General features: G+C 39.0%; 1 protein-coding gene and 1 pseudogene across 7 annotated transcripts in view; both read left to right on the plus strand.

Annotated features, from left to right (window-relative positions):
• LOC144651442 (coadhesin-like) overlaps positions 1–12,519 on the plus strand; it is a 31,141-nt gene extending 18,622 nt beyond the window's left edge. For 6 of the 7 annotated variants that reach the window (XM_078511380.1, XM_078511378.1, XM_078511384.1 and 3 more), the window contains 10 exons: positions 778–954; positions 1,185–1,361; positions 1,748–1,924; positions 2,374–2,550; positions 4,096–4,284; positions 5,334–5,510; positions 6,281–6,580; positions 7,303–7,565; positions 11,427–11,466; positions 12,288–12,519. In XM_078511380.1, the coding sequence (XP_078367506.1) occupies positions 778–954; positions 1,185–1,361; positions 1,748–1,924; positions 2,374–2,550; positions 4,096–4,284; positions 5,334–5,510; positions 6,281–6,580; positions 7,303–7,565; positions 11,427–11,465 (1,676 nt within the window). In that variant the 3' untranslated portion in view covers position 11,466; positions 12,288–12,519. The remainder of the gene's footprint in view (positions 1–777; positions 955–1,184; positions 1,362–1,747; positions 1,925–2,373; positions 2,551–4,095; positions 4,285–5,333; positions 5,511–6,280; positions 6,581–7,302; positions 7,566–11,426; positions 11,467–12,287) is intronic. The other variant, XM_078511385.1, reaches the window with a different exon arrangement.
• A 243-nt stretch (positions 12,520–12,762) lies between these two features.
• LOC144651577 (uncharacterized) lies at positions 12,763–14,168 on the plus strand (annotated as a pseudogene).
• The last annotated feature ends 773 nt before the right edge of the window (positions 14,169–14,941 follow it).

Consider the following 14,941-nt stretch of genomic DNA (forward strand, 5'->3'; position numbering starts at 1 on the left):
CCTGGCCGAAGTTAAGCCCTGTCGGGCGGGGTTAATACTCGGATGGGTGACCAGCTCGGAAGTTACCCGTGCAGCGCCTTTTTCTTCTTGATTGCTTTGATTTTTATCAGTTAATGGGAAAGATATGAAGATCCACAAATGCTGAAAGTCTGATACTCCACGTACATCAAGAACCGCATATCCTGTGCCATACCTCCTATTTATGTTACAATGAAAATTAAATTCGCTGTGAAGAGACCCTCGAAAGCGCGACCTGTTGACAGATTTCCTCGAACATTCTATCCTTTGGAAGCGTGCTTAAGTTGATTTTAAAAAATGAATATAACGTCTGGTCTACCAAAAAATACCGGAAGAGAGACGGTTGCATTCGCAAACATCTCTGCATCATCGACTTGAGTAAATGAAGGAAGGTAACGGAAGAAAATGCCACATTCCTAACTCGTTTCTCGATTGACGCTTTGCCCGCCATCTTTAATATCACTCATGCGAAGCGTGACGTCATACTGGCAGTGATGATTGAACCAACATTTTCCTTAGAGACACCTCCCCCCCCCCCCCCCCTCTTTAGAATGCAACACTAATAGCTGCCCTGGTAAGCGCCTCTTTAACGTTGGTCAAAACATATCCCTTCCTTTCTTCTTTCGTTCCTTTTTCCCGTCCTTCCTTAATTTCTTCCATTCTGTCGTTCTGCATTTGATGCTAAATATTGTGTCTTTATTTAAAATTATAAACATCACCTAACCAATAATTCCTTATTTCCATTGCTATTTCTCTTAGTTGATGGTGCTTATGGCGAATGGGAAAGTTGGAGCAATTGTTCTGCCACGTGTGGAGGCGGACGGCGGGCTAGGAGCAGAAAATGTGATAATCCTTCCCCACAACATGGTGGAAAAGATTGCTCAGATCTAGGACCCTCAACCCAAACGATAGAATGCAACACTAATAGCTGCCCGAGTAAGCGCCTCTTTGACGTTGTTTAAAACGTATCCCTTCCTTCCCTCCTTCCTTCCTTCCTTCCTTCCTTCCTTCCTTCCTTCCTTCCTTCCTTCCTTCCTTCTTTTCGTCCTTTCTTACAGTTCTTCCATTCTGTCGTTCTGCATTTGATGCTAAATATTGTGTCTTTATTCAAAATTATAAACATCACCTAACCAATAATTCCTTATTTCCGTTGCTATTGCTCTTAGTTGATGGTGATTATGGCGAATGGGAAAGTTGGAGCAATTGTTCTGCCACATGTGGAGGCGGACGGCGGGCTAGAAGCAGGAAATGTGATAATCGTTCCCCACAACATGGTGGAAAAGATTGCTCAGATCTAGGACCCTCAACCCAAACGATAGAATGCAACACAAATAGCTGCTCTGGTAAGCCCCTTTTATCATTTGATATAGCATTCACCTGGATTGAAACAACTGTGTTTTAATTCTTCCCAAATTTTTTTAGAGGGGTGGTAAGTGGGAAGAATACGCTTGTATAGCTGATCAACCTTCCGACGTACAAAGAGGCCAATTCGATGCTAAACAGGTCATCATTTGAAACCTATGTTAATCCTAGGTTGCTTTGATGCCCAGGATGACACAATCACACTAGTATGTCTTTTTTCGAGTTTTAGGCGGATTAATGTAGCACACTGTAAATTTTAGAGGCATTTTTTTTTCATTTTTATTCCCTGTTAATTCAGGAACTCATGTATGAGCTTAGCGTAATACATTAACTAAAGCAACTGAGATTTTACCCACTGCATTGACAGTTGATGGTGGTTATTCTTCCTGGGGACCATACGGCGACTGTTCAAAGACTTGCGGGGGTGGGGTGCAAACACGAGATCGAACGTGCACAAATCCGCCACCTGCAAATGGTGGAAAGGATTGCAGTGAACTGGGACCAAGTTCTTCCACCAGAAAATGCAACGAGAAACCGTGTGGCAGTAAGATTCCTTTACATTACCTAAAATAAATTAAAATAAATCAAGTAAAATTACGCCTCACGGACGTCCTCTAAATGAGGACACGTCGTTTTTACGGACAATGGATTTTGTTCGTAGGTTATACCCAACAAGGACATCTTATTACTGTGTACCCTGAGGACATTTTGCGTGGTCCTGTCGACGTTCGTATGAACGAGGTTTTACTGTACTCGATCCGTAAATATCAACAAACCAGTAAAGAAAATGAAAGAAAATAGTACATTCCAGATAATGCCGTGTAGGATTAGCGACAAACAAAGGTCTATCAAGTTTAGTGCCGTGATAATTTTTAATTTTAAAATATATATGGCAATACAATCTCTAGGAAGAGGTGTTTATTAGCTATAAAATGTTGTTTATGAAATGTTTCTTAGAATACTTACTCGTTTTCCTTCTTATTCGTTGTTAAGTCGATGGAGGTTACTCCGAATGGGAGGAGTGGTCAGATTGTTCTTTATCCTGTGGAGGAGGAAAACGCAGCCGTCATCGACAATGTACCAATCCCGTGCCACAACATGGCGGAAAAGATTGCAAGGAACTCGGGCCAGCAACTGAGACAGAGGACTGTAATACAAACGGATGCCCTGGTAAATCTTGTTGCTGTTGTTGTTGTTGTTGTTGTTGTTGTACACAAGTATATTATAGAGGCATGAGCTACAGTAGAACCTCGAATTTTGACCTCTTTTGAAGGGCCCAAGCTAACCTTAAATTATTTCACCTTATCGTGCTCTATTTCTGTAGAAGTAGCAAGGCGACTGTAGCTTTACTTTGCGGATAAAGATTAATAGCTTTAATTAAGGATTTACACCCTCGCCTTCACTTTTCGGAAGTTTTACGCTAAGTGTGACGTAGCTTGATGCGATTGTGGCAGAATAAAAATTCGGGATAAGGAAGAAGGCTCAGAGTTAAATAAAAGAAATTCTACAGAAGGTGACAATCAGGGATTTAAAATATACAAATCAAACTAAGTGCAGTTGTTTTCATTTGGCAAGCTGCACAAGTACAGGTTTAAGGAAAATAATTAAAAAAACTAGCGACCGCCACAAAGCATGTAACATTTTGGTGTGAAGTATAGTTTGGTCCCTTTTGTGCTAAATGCAAGCGATATCAGATCGAATCTGAGCTTGTATAAATGTTAATTCACACAGACCCAGTTTAGGTAACACTTAAAATACATCTATACTAATTAAGTTTCTTTGTGTTGTTCAGTGGAGACATGGCATGGTCCCTATTTAAAGAACTAAGCTTTCTTGCCAACCACCTCCTTAGTATTAATTTAATGTAACTTCGCTCAGCTCGATAAGCTTTTTAGTTTTTCTGAGTGTTGTTACCATATTCTGTTTAATTAAATTTAGGGGGTTTTTTGTAATTATATATATATTTTTCTTTTTCAAAGCATTGTATGTAAGTATTTTTTGGTAATAAAGTTGTTGTTGTTGAACAAAATGTCGAAGGCATAGGTGAGGATAGTTCCCGGCTATAGTCACGTAACAAAACTGATTAGCGATACTACGAAAGTCACCGGACTGTGGAATAGGCCCGAATTTTCATGTCGCTATCCCGCCCACTTTCGTTGACAAATTCCAGAAATTCCTGTGGCTCACGTGCTGCGCCTCCTTGCTGACACTGTTGTTGTTTTCGCACCAAAACATAAAATTAGCGCCAAATCTCGACACGACCACTTAAAGTAAATGGCAGGCACTTCTTTTAACCGAGCTTTTATTGAGTTTTTCTTCTACCGACCGTTTATTCGACGCTTTATTTAACGACGATCGTGATGCATCAGCGAGCTGTGAATTATACGCGACAAGGCGACGGTTGGAATTTTCAGACGAAAGTGGGCGGGGCAGTGACATGAAAACTCGGGCCTATTCCACAGTTCAGTGATTTTCGTAGTACACCCAAGGCTCACTTACCTCCTGACATTATACGACCCTTCCTCCCAAAAAAGATACATCATGTTTTGGTTTTATCAGTCGTTCAGTTTGATGATTATGATCAGTCATGGTCAAGCAAAAGTGGATTTTTTTGGATAGATTTCCTTCTTACATAGTACCTTTAGGGAAATAATTAGAGATTGAACTAGTCAACGGGATTTGCTTTCTTTTTGTTTTCACCTCATTCATTTGCAGTCGATGGAGGTTATGGTGAATGGAGAGAGTGGGGCGAGTGCTCTAAAACTTGTGGAAAGAAAAAAGGCACAATGAGGCGTAACAGATTGTGCAACAATCCACAACCACAAAATGGTGGTGAGGACTGTTCCAAACTAGGAAAGGACAGCCAAACAGTATCATGTAAACCGAAAGCAAAAAAATGTCCTGGTAAGGAGAGACAAAGCATATAAAAATTATTAATTAAGGGTGTAATAAATATGGCGTATGGACAGAACTTACCAGAGTGTTGGAAATGAATTTTGTTCTGAACTGAATCCTTTCCAGTTCGTTGTTGTATGGGTAACACTCACTGAAAAAAAAAGTTTTTCTTGTAAAAAATGAAATGGTACGGTCCTTTACCATTGGAAATGTTTCGGAAAACATGGAATAACTTCAAAGGGCGGTTTTACTTTGAAGGAATTTTCCTTTTTCGTATTATTACCATGCTTCGCGATGAAATTCGCTGCTGTTCCGGTGAAAAATGACCACTAGAAAGTTTTCAAACGGTGCACACCCGTCCTGTGACCTTTGGTTTTGAAACACTGATCCATTTGCTGGAAATTCTTACCAGTTCTCCAGACAAATATAAAGCGTTCTTTTACTCTTCCAGACTTTCCCTCCACCAAGGATGCACGCCGACGATTTGCCATAGAAACCTGACAAAATGTTCTGGGGTCTTGCGGTGACGGTCTAGCATCCAATTTAAAAGTGTTGCGATACAGTAAAAACCTGCGAGTAAACATTTAAAACATTTAAGAACCTGTTAGGCTAAATTTGCCAATTAGACCCCCTTTTTGGAAACAGGTTCTTATTTTCTAAAATTGATTAAAAATGTTTACTTTTGGGAAAATAAGATAAGTCAATTGGACAAGGAATTACGTTACATGTATATAATGTTATGTTCTGGATGATTAGTGCTTCATTTTTACATAAACACTTATGTGGTATGCAAATTTGATACAAGGAAAAGGCCGAATACCACTAAAAATTCTATTAGCAACAATGTAATTTTTTCTTCAGAATATAAGAACCCATTAAGGACCTAAATAGCCTAAATTTGCGTTAATTTCCACAGTATGTAGAAACCTGTTTCGGCTAACCTGGAAATATTAGGTTCTTACTCGCGGGTTTTACTGTATTTCAGGTGCTTTACGTGGGGTGTAGGAAAAGTGTTGTGTATTGCTATGGGTTTTTACCGTTGTTTTTTCCAAACTTAGTGGATGGTGGGTATGGCAAGTGGGGCGCGTGGAGCACATGTACCAAGACATGTGGAGGAGGAACACAGAAAAGGACCCGCAAATGTAACAAACCTGAACCTAAAGCCGGAGGGAAAAATTGCAGTGTACTTGGACCAAACGAGGAAACTCAGGAATGTAACACGCAGAGTTGCGCACGTAAATATCGCGTGTTTTCTTTTTTCTATCGAGGAAGATGATTTTACTAAAGTTGGCTTTAAAACAACTTTTTCATGGATGTTAGCCAATTTTAGACTTAAAACTTAGTGCATTTTAAAAATTACCGCTTAAAGGGAACCTCCACTCTTACTAGAAGTTGACGTTGAATTGTTTGTAATAATGCCTAAATTTCACATTTTACAGGAAAAGGGAGAAACAACATCTAATAGCAACAAAAAGTGGAAAAGATTATTGTTTTTGAAATTCCGGCGTGCCGCCATTCTGACTTTTAAGACGTGTAATGATTGCTCAATTGTACCACTCAAAAGATTCTCTGCTTCCAAACAATAGCGGCAACCATTACACGTCATAAAATCCAAAATGGCGGCGCGCGGGAAATTTAAAAGCGAAAAGCTTTTCCTTTTTTGTTTCTATTAAATGCTATTTCCCCCTTGTCTCTTAAAATTTGGAATTAAGAAATTCTTCTAAATAATTTAACATCAACTTGTCGTCAGAGAGGAGGTTTCCTTTAAAACAGTGAAGGAGCATTTCAGTAACACAGCAAAAACAAACGAAGGTACGGATGGCTAAAAATTGAAGAAGATTAAAACGGATTACGATGTTGTCTTGTTTGTTACTTATAATTATAACACCCAGGAGACATATTTGTTTATCATAAAGCTATGGCTTTGTCATTTATATCCATAGAAGAAAAATCTAAGGTATTTCTAAGATTAAATTAAAAGTGCTCTATAATTTTTGGCCAATAGCTGAGTGGAAACCAATCGGGTGTTATAAGATGACATCCCGAGCACTGGACACGTACTTTGTAAGAGTTGGTAACATAGCTTCCATTAGCAAGAGATACCAAGCTTGCGTGAAAAAGGCGGACGAAGAAGGAATTACCTTGTTTGGTATGGACGACAGATGTTGTTGGACCGGTGAAAACGCAGGAAGTTCCTACGACAAGTTTGGAACATCGGGACATTGCAAAGGAGCAAAGAAGAGAGGCTACAGTAGCGGCATCGCGGAAAGTTCCACCGTATATGTATATCAGAAAAATGACAAAGGTAATAAGTCATATAAACCAGGCGCGGTTATTCGAAGGAGAAGGCTAATCTAAGATTTAAGGGAGTCAACCTTTACTACCAATTTGTTGCTAAGGAAGGCTTCTAACCATCATATTTTGGTAACCAGAGCTCCCATAGATAAGCTGCTTGCACATGTTTATTCCACTGAAGAGTTCTTAGGATTTGAAGTCACTGCCATATTTGAAAGTCACGAGACCAGAACAGAGGAAAAGACGCTTAAACTAAACTAGGTGACATAGGAAATAAAGTCAGCGCCAATAGAAAAAGAACCGTCCCAATACTTAGTGCGACGCGTACGTATCGGATTTTTTTTATGAAATTCATATTAATAATTTAGTTATGAATAATTAAGTTATGACTTATAGACACCCGCAATTACAGACGTTCTTCAAATGCGTTTCTTATTTTTTTTGCGTGAAGTAAACAGCAACTGTATACGTCAGAGTATAAAGAAGGCTGTGTTATCTCTGATTTTACCTCCGTTCATCCCGTCATCCGACAACTTCATGTAAAAGAAGTGAACTATGAGCGGACAATTTGAATTCGTGTTGTACCTTTGCGGAAATTTTTTTTAGAAAATAACATAGCAATGGTCGCGTACCAATGCAACTTTCTAAAAACTTATAAACAATTTAATACCTTTAGCGTGCATTTGATAATAGATTGCCTATTAAATTGTTTTCAAACATTTCTTTATCTAGATGAATGGACAGCCGTTGGCTGTTACCTAAATAACGGACCTCGGGCATTACCCAAACCCTTCGATAACGATGTCAGCAGAGTTTCAGGCAATAACGATATGTTTAAGTATTGCAAAGATAAAGCTGAGACGTATGGCTACGAAACATTTGGTGTTTACGATAACGCTTGTTGGTCAGGTGATAAGGCCGAAGAAACTTATGACGACTATGGTAAATCCAATAACTGTTCTGTAAGCAAGAGTGGAAACGGCTCTGGGAACTGGTTAAGAGCACAGGTTTCCTACGGTCAAAATATGTGTAATCCTTAAATGGATTCGCTCATACTCTTACCATGGTAGGTCTCAATATGAAATAAATCACATATTTTTAGAAGATCGTTTCTAAAATCAGCAATTGACGCTTTCGGAGCTCAAATTACGATTTTTAGCTTCGCGTCTAATAAAGCACCTGAAGAAAAATACCTATTTTATAAGAATAACATAATTAGTAACTCTCGATCCTTTATCTACAAAATATAATTAATTTATCGACACACTTTATTTAATTCAAAATAGGTCAAACTTATCGCTTTATTTAAGTAGAGCGAAGGAAATAAATGGCCGAATTGTATAGAAGATAATATTTTCTTTCGATACTAAAAGGATTTCCTAGGAAATATTTAGTGCGAGCTTCAGATCTCAATTGCTTAAAATTCTTATTTAACCGACCGTGACATTTTGATCTTATCAACATTATGTAAACAATCCACGCAAAGGTTAATTTTCCCCATGTGAACTTCAACTGAGTAAAATAAAAAATAGACTTGCTTACCGTGGTGTTCGCTGATACATTGTAAATCCTGTTTTCCTCATTTACGACAAAACCTAAGCCCTCGGCGAAGCTGTTATCCAATTTTCTTGACGCGCCATTTGTAACTGATTTCCACGTTTGAAGTGACAGTTCTTTTCCATGCATTGAAAACAGTCCAGTCTAACTGATCAGCGTAAACAGGAATACGAAGTACTTGCTTTAAATCAACTTAAAGCTTAGCAGCAGGGGAGACGACCCGGCGAACCACGTCTTGAGATTTCGGCCCTGTCCTGCGGTAGCAGATAATTAACACACTTGAGTAACCCGGCACAGAAATCGACAACCACCGTGACCAGATAGCACCAAACCTGCGATCAGGCACCCCCCACCGCGAGAAAAATAACGCCTGATCGCAGGTAGATAGCACCCTCCTTTTCGAAATATTGGTCGAGGCACTATTTTTATCTTTTAACATAAGCCTCAATGAAAAATTTGGTGAACTTTAATAAAGTTTCACTTCAGTTAGCCACCGTTCGAGAGAGTTGTTAAATGTTGATGAAATCCGGGTGGAAAGTTCTTTGTTGCGTTGCTTCGCTTTGTTTCATATTTTTTTATCCAGTTCTTACCCTTGTTCAAATTCTTGTCCCTTCTTCAGTGGAAAATTGAAACGACGTTAAAATCCGAACTGAGTTGAGCCGGTCCCGAAGGTACCCGTTTCAGAGAGAGTTGGCTGGGTGACCGTCTCCCGTGAAGTAGTTAAAAATTTATTAGCGTAAACAAGCTCTCCTTCTTTCTCTGTGGAGATTGGGCGAAATAAAAGCGGGAAGGAAAGGTGGGGAAGGAGTGGGGGAAAAAGGGACCATATATCATGTATATGCAGTTGTAATACCAGTACGGTAAAAATTTAATAAAACGCTGAAATTTATGACTGTTTACACCAAGGTGTATATGGTGTAAAAATAAAGAAAGTGCTTTCACTTCATTAGATTAAAGCTAGGTGAAGAAAAGTACACGTAAAAATTTTTAGGACTTAGTGATGCATATTTTTTATTTTCAAAGTACAACAAAGAAACCAAAGTAGCATATTAAAAAAAAAATGAGCATAATTACAGTTGAGCATATACGGACAAAAAACAAGCATTGTTAGAAGCATAACATTCCCTTTTTACCAGCGTAATTGGAAGGGCTTCTGGTATTCATTAGAAAGAACTGCATTCAAAAGATACCGCGTTCTAGAAACAAGTCACCCCGTTTTGGCGTATATTTTTTTTTTGTGTTCAAAATACCATTCTGTTCTAGATGGGAACCCAAAACCACGATCTCATTGGACGGCACAGAGCCGTTTTTGGGGAATACCCCAGCTTCGACAACTCCTTCCCAATAAAGTTCGCCTATTAATAAATTAAGTATTATAAATTTTTTTATTCTTTTTTTGGAAATGAGTCGTATTTAATTACACGTCTATTCGAGACGGTTTTGAACTTAAACCGTTTTTCCCCTAATAGCTTCCAAATCAACTCAAAAACACACCGGAAAACAGTTTTAAAAACAAAATATTTATATAATGACTATGATATTTTTAATACATTTGGGTCCCCTGACGGCGAGGCGCTTGTCTCTCCCCGCAAGCTCTGGCGGGGGGCACCTTCCCTTGTTTCGCCGGACCCCAACAGAATATATATATGTCATATTTTTTAACATTCACGGAAGACAGATCCAACGATAACATTTAGATTTTGCTTTCACCTGTTTTGCCTTGACCTAATCAAGAACTTGGACAAAGGTAAGAACAAAAAAAAACTATAAAGCGAAGCAACGCAACAGAAGAACATTAGACCCAGGAGTTAAAAGCGCTGCCATGCAACTATTTAGCAACTTTCACAAACGGTGGCTACCTGAAGTGAAACTTAATTACATGTTCAGCCCAAAAGTTTTTCATTTAGAGCTTATATTAATATAGCAATAATATGGTGCCTCAACCAATACTACCGTATTTTCTCGATTAAACGCCGGGCCCCGAATAAACGCCGGGTCTCCAAGCTCTATTTGAAAATAAACCCTTTAAACAATTATTAAAATTTAATATCTTTAAAAATAATGTCTAATTATAAAGCTTTCAAAAATAATGAATAAAAATCATTTCTTAGAAACATAGGGCCTGAAAAAACTCCTGGAATCAAATACGCCGGCCCTATCGGGCCAATTTGAAATAAACGCCGCAGGCGTTTAATCGAGAAAATACGGTATACCAACGCAGGGTGCTATCTGGTCACGGCGGTTGTCGATTTAGTGCCGGAATACGCGTTGAAACTCTGCACACCGCAGGGCCGACAAAAATTGAAAAAACCGGCCGCACCTTATCTATTTTCAACCGTTCGGACCGGTTCCAGAACCGTCTTACAGATCGGTGCCCGCGTCGAGGCCGACGTCGGTCCAGTTCGGACGGCTCCGGTCCGGTCTAAGAGAAAAAATGCTGAAACGGGGAAGGACCACCCAGTTCCAGAGACCAATAAGGGAGACCTACATCCAGCCTAACAAGAGAGGAGAAAAACGACCCAGACGACCCCGATTAAAAGCGCCAGCAACCATTTACAACTCTCTCGACGGTGGCTACTGAAGTAAACTTAATTACAAGTTCAGCCCAAAATTTTTTAATTTTATAAATGCCCACCAAACAACGGTCTTGTCAGGTTTTCGACAGTGCGGAAGTAGTACTCCCGCGGGGCGACCTTCCCCGCCGCCACGCGCTAGCTTTAAAGTTGGGGGGGAGGCGCCCCAGATCGTGACGCCCGTGAGAGAGACAACAATTATTAATTTAGATCTGAAAGCATCGCACTAAATCATTTCCCTAGGAAATCCTTTTAGTATCGAAAAGAACAATCATTTATCTTCTAGTACCAATTTTCGGCCATTTATTTCGCTTCGCTCAACTTAAATAAAGCGATAAGTTTGACCTATTTTGAATTAAATCAAAAGTGTGTCGAATAAACTTAATTATATTTTGTAAATAAAAGGACTTTAAGAGCAGAAATTGCTTTCGACGTACTAATTTGATATTATTCTTCGATATTAAATAGGTATTTTTCTTCCAGAGTGCTTTATTTTACGACGCGAAGCTAACAAACTCGGCATAAATTTTGAGCTCCGAAAGCGTCAATTTTGCTGGATTTTAGAATTATCGATTTTCTCGAAAACAGATCTATATTTAGCCAAACAAAGTATACTGTGATTTATTTCATATTAAGGCCTACCCATGGTAAGAGAATGAGCGAAATCCATAACAGGGCTCTTGCCAAGAATTTTCATTTTTGTTTGAAATTTGTGCATATGTCCTCTTAAATGGCGACATTTTTGTCTACCAACTGAGCAAATGAGGTATGTGAACATAACTAAGAAGTGTATTGTGAAAAAATGGTCTTTCCAGGCGCGTTTGCAACTTGAGTAGTCCCTCTTATATTATGTCCTAGTTCGTTCCAGTGAAAGGAATAGACATGATAAAATGAATGAATGAATGACAAACTTTATTTAATCGTGGTAAAAACATCAGTAAAAATGATAAACTTAATCTATTATACTGTTTTACGTGTTTACCGTGTGGGTACCCGTTGGGGAGTAAAAGTCATTGTTTCCCTTTCTAAAGCTTGCAAGGGTTAATGGCTTACGTAGTTTGGATGGCAGTCCGTTCCACAGAACAGCCCCAGAAGAACCAAAACTGCGTTTTAGATAATTAGTTCTTGGTTTGGGTACTTGCAGGATGTTCTCAGAATTACGGATACTGTAGAAAAAATCACGAGCGGAGAACAGATCTTGCATTTATGGGGGCGTTAGTTAAAGTGGTGTACACTGCTTGTCTTAATTAAGGAGTGTTTCTGCAACTTTAAATTGGAGTCAAATAAACACAACAAAGTTGACATTTCTATATTTCTCTAATTTTACTCTGATGGCTGATTGACAACTTGGTATGCGAATACCAGGAATAGTAAAGCCAGGGCCCCTTTAAAACAAAACTCCAGTAAAAAGCCACAGTTTCCTTTTGGCAAATAAGAAAAAGAAAATGATAACTTTCGAGAAAACCTCGAGCAAGTTTGAATTCAATAAGAGTGGAGGAAAATCTTTCTACGTATTTTAATCACTATAGATCTTACTTTTACTTCATAACCTGCAAAGAAACTAGCTTTGTCTTTAATTTCTTGCAGCTGAAAACTGGATTAACCAAACAGCAATTGGACGAGATTAATTAAAAATAAGGGGAACAGGGTAGCACAGGTGTTTTTTCAGTTTTCATTTTTGCTACAATGTAATAATGAAAAGAATAAAAACAAAAGAAGCACTTATTGAAATTGGTGTTGTTTTATCGAGCAAAGAACAAAGGAGCAAGCAAGAGTTAGTTTTGAAAAACTCATGGTTGTAGTGTGAGAGGTCTTAGTATGGGTGAACAAATAAAGGGAGTGCATCTAAAAATGATTTATTATATAAACTGGAGTGAATTACCAGGATGAGAAAGTTAGCTAACGTTTGTAATACAAACAAATGTACAGAAACAATGACAGATTTCGGCTGAAAGTACTAAACGGAAGAGCCAATAGCTTTGAGGAGAATAAAAAGAAAAGAGAACGAGCAAATTTAACTTAAGCCCGCATCATGTGCAGTCAAAATACCAGCATAGAAAAAATGGATACAAGGCCAGACAAAAAGTCAAACAACGCGACTAACTCCCGAAGACGTCCGCAAAGAAGAGGCAGAGAGAAAATACCTGCCGGTGATCTCGACCTTCTCTTGTCCAAATGTTTCATCGCCGTTCGCAAACAGAATGTCCGCGAGTACGAACCGTTTATATTAAGCGAATTTAAGTTTTCTTGTTTGGCCATATAATAAACATCTCATTAACCGAGCTTAGTCGGTCTGTATGGGAGAATCTTGACCTCGGTCGTGAGTACACACCCCACTGCGTTCGGTCTGTACTCACGACCTCGGTCAAGATTCTCCCATACGGACCTTCTGCTCAGTTAATAAGAACTGATTATTATATGGCAAAGCCAGTCTTAGGTAAATGCGAGCGTTCTGATTGGTTCTTTCTTGGTCGAGATTCTGCCATACGGACCGTTTCCGTGTAACAGCCGTGTATTTTTTCCGAAAGCCGGCAAATTCAAATTCAAATTTGCAACTGAAATGTACTGCGGGAAAGAAAACGTGTAAACCTTATTTTTCGCAAAGAAACTACTTAAAAGAGTGTATTCTTTTCGAAGAGCACAACAAGGACGAAGAAGACGAACATTCGCTGAGCGAATTTTATTATCCTGAAGATCTGGAAACTTTAGATAAAGAGTTTGCAACAGGCATCAGCGAAAGCCAGGAGGCCATAGACGATTTTTTGAACAAGCAGAAAAGTGAAAACACAAATAAGAAGACGGCAACGGACATGAACACTCTCTTTCGCTTCATGGAAGCTAAGGGAATGGAAAACAAAAGAATTGAAAGCCTACCTGCGTCCGAGGTTGACCATCTTTTGTCGAAATTTTTTATGAACATACGCAGGAAAAATGGAGGAGAGTACGAGCCAGCAACAATTTCCAGTTTTCAGCGCAGTATACAGCGATACTTAACGGAGAAGAAATATCCATTTAACATTCTCAAGGACACATATCATGAGTTTGAAAACTCCAGAAGAGTACTAGCTGCGAAGCGCAAGTCACTAGTTCACGAGCACGGCAAAGGAAACAAGCCGCAAGCCGCTCAGGCGATTGACGAAAACGAAGAAGATGCCCTTTTTTAAACGGGAGAATTCGGCGTCTCCAATCTAGTTGCTCTTCAAAGAACCTTATGGTGGTTTTTATCCTTACACTTCGGTTTCCGACTGAGTCAGGGATGAAAGCCGTAAGCTACGCTGGGAAGACGTTCAGCTTCAAAAGCAAAATGACGCCCAAGAAATTTTGGTTTGGTTAGCCGATCGAGCGAGGAACGAAGACCCTACATGGCCAGGAACAAGTTTGAACTGAATGATTTTTTTGAATTGAATTGCACAGCAGCAAACTTTGACTGCTCTTGGTACTCTTTTTGTGATACTGCAGCAGTTGAGACATTTGTATTAAAATTCCTTCACAAATCGCTTTTGAAGTCTCGAGAAGTCTTGTTTATATTCAAAATAATTTACCGTTCAAATAAATTTGTTTTTAAACTCGTGGTAGCTTGTTCTTTCTGAATTGCTCGCTTCATCAAAAACACGTTACGGCGGAAGCCCTTTGAATTCAGCTGACCGGAAGTGCGTTTAAAGCGCCTATGAAGCGAAATTTTTTTCGACATATTTGAAAAGTTTACTGTTTGGAATGCACAATTCCAAAGTTTTAGAACTCTGCGATAAAAAATTGTCGATTTTATAAGCGTTGAAAGTTGTACCTTTTGGCCTTCAAAAGTGGCACTTGAATCGCCCGGCCAAAATACCACGTGACCTCAAGTTGTGACGTCAAACTGTTTCTTCATGTTCGAGCACATCCTCTTCCCCAGGGCCACGCGTTTTTTTCAAATTTTATGACGTAGTGGCCCTGGTAACGGTAAAAAATATGATTTTTTTGATTGGCTGATAAAAACTGCATGCGTAATTAAGTAAAAAACGAAACGCTTCTACGCACTTTTGGTTTTACTTCCGGTCATCAAAACCGTTGAAGATGTCAGTTTCGGGCAAGTTTGAAAATGTTACCGGAATAAGACCGAATAACACTTTGGGTTTGATGGAATAATGTATTTACGAAGCAGACCTTTGCTTATGAACGAATGACAACCACATGTCTTGTAAGGTGTAACTCGGTTATTTTTATTGCATTAAAAATATTGCAAACATTTGCACTATCAACTT

This window comes from Oculina patagonica, chromosome 4, assembly GCF_052425735.1.
Source record: "Oculina patagonica isolate OP01 chromosome 4, crgOcupat, whole genome shotgun sequence".
In the NCBI taxonomy this organism is placed as follows: Eukaryota; Metazoa; Cnidaria; class Anthozoa; order Scleractinia; family Oculinidae; genus Oculina; species Oculina patagonica.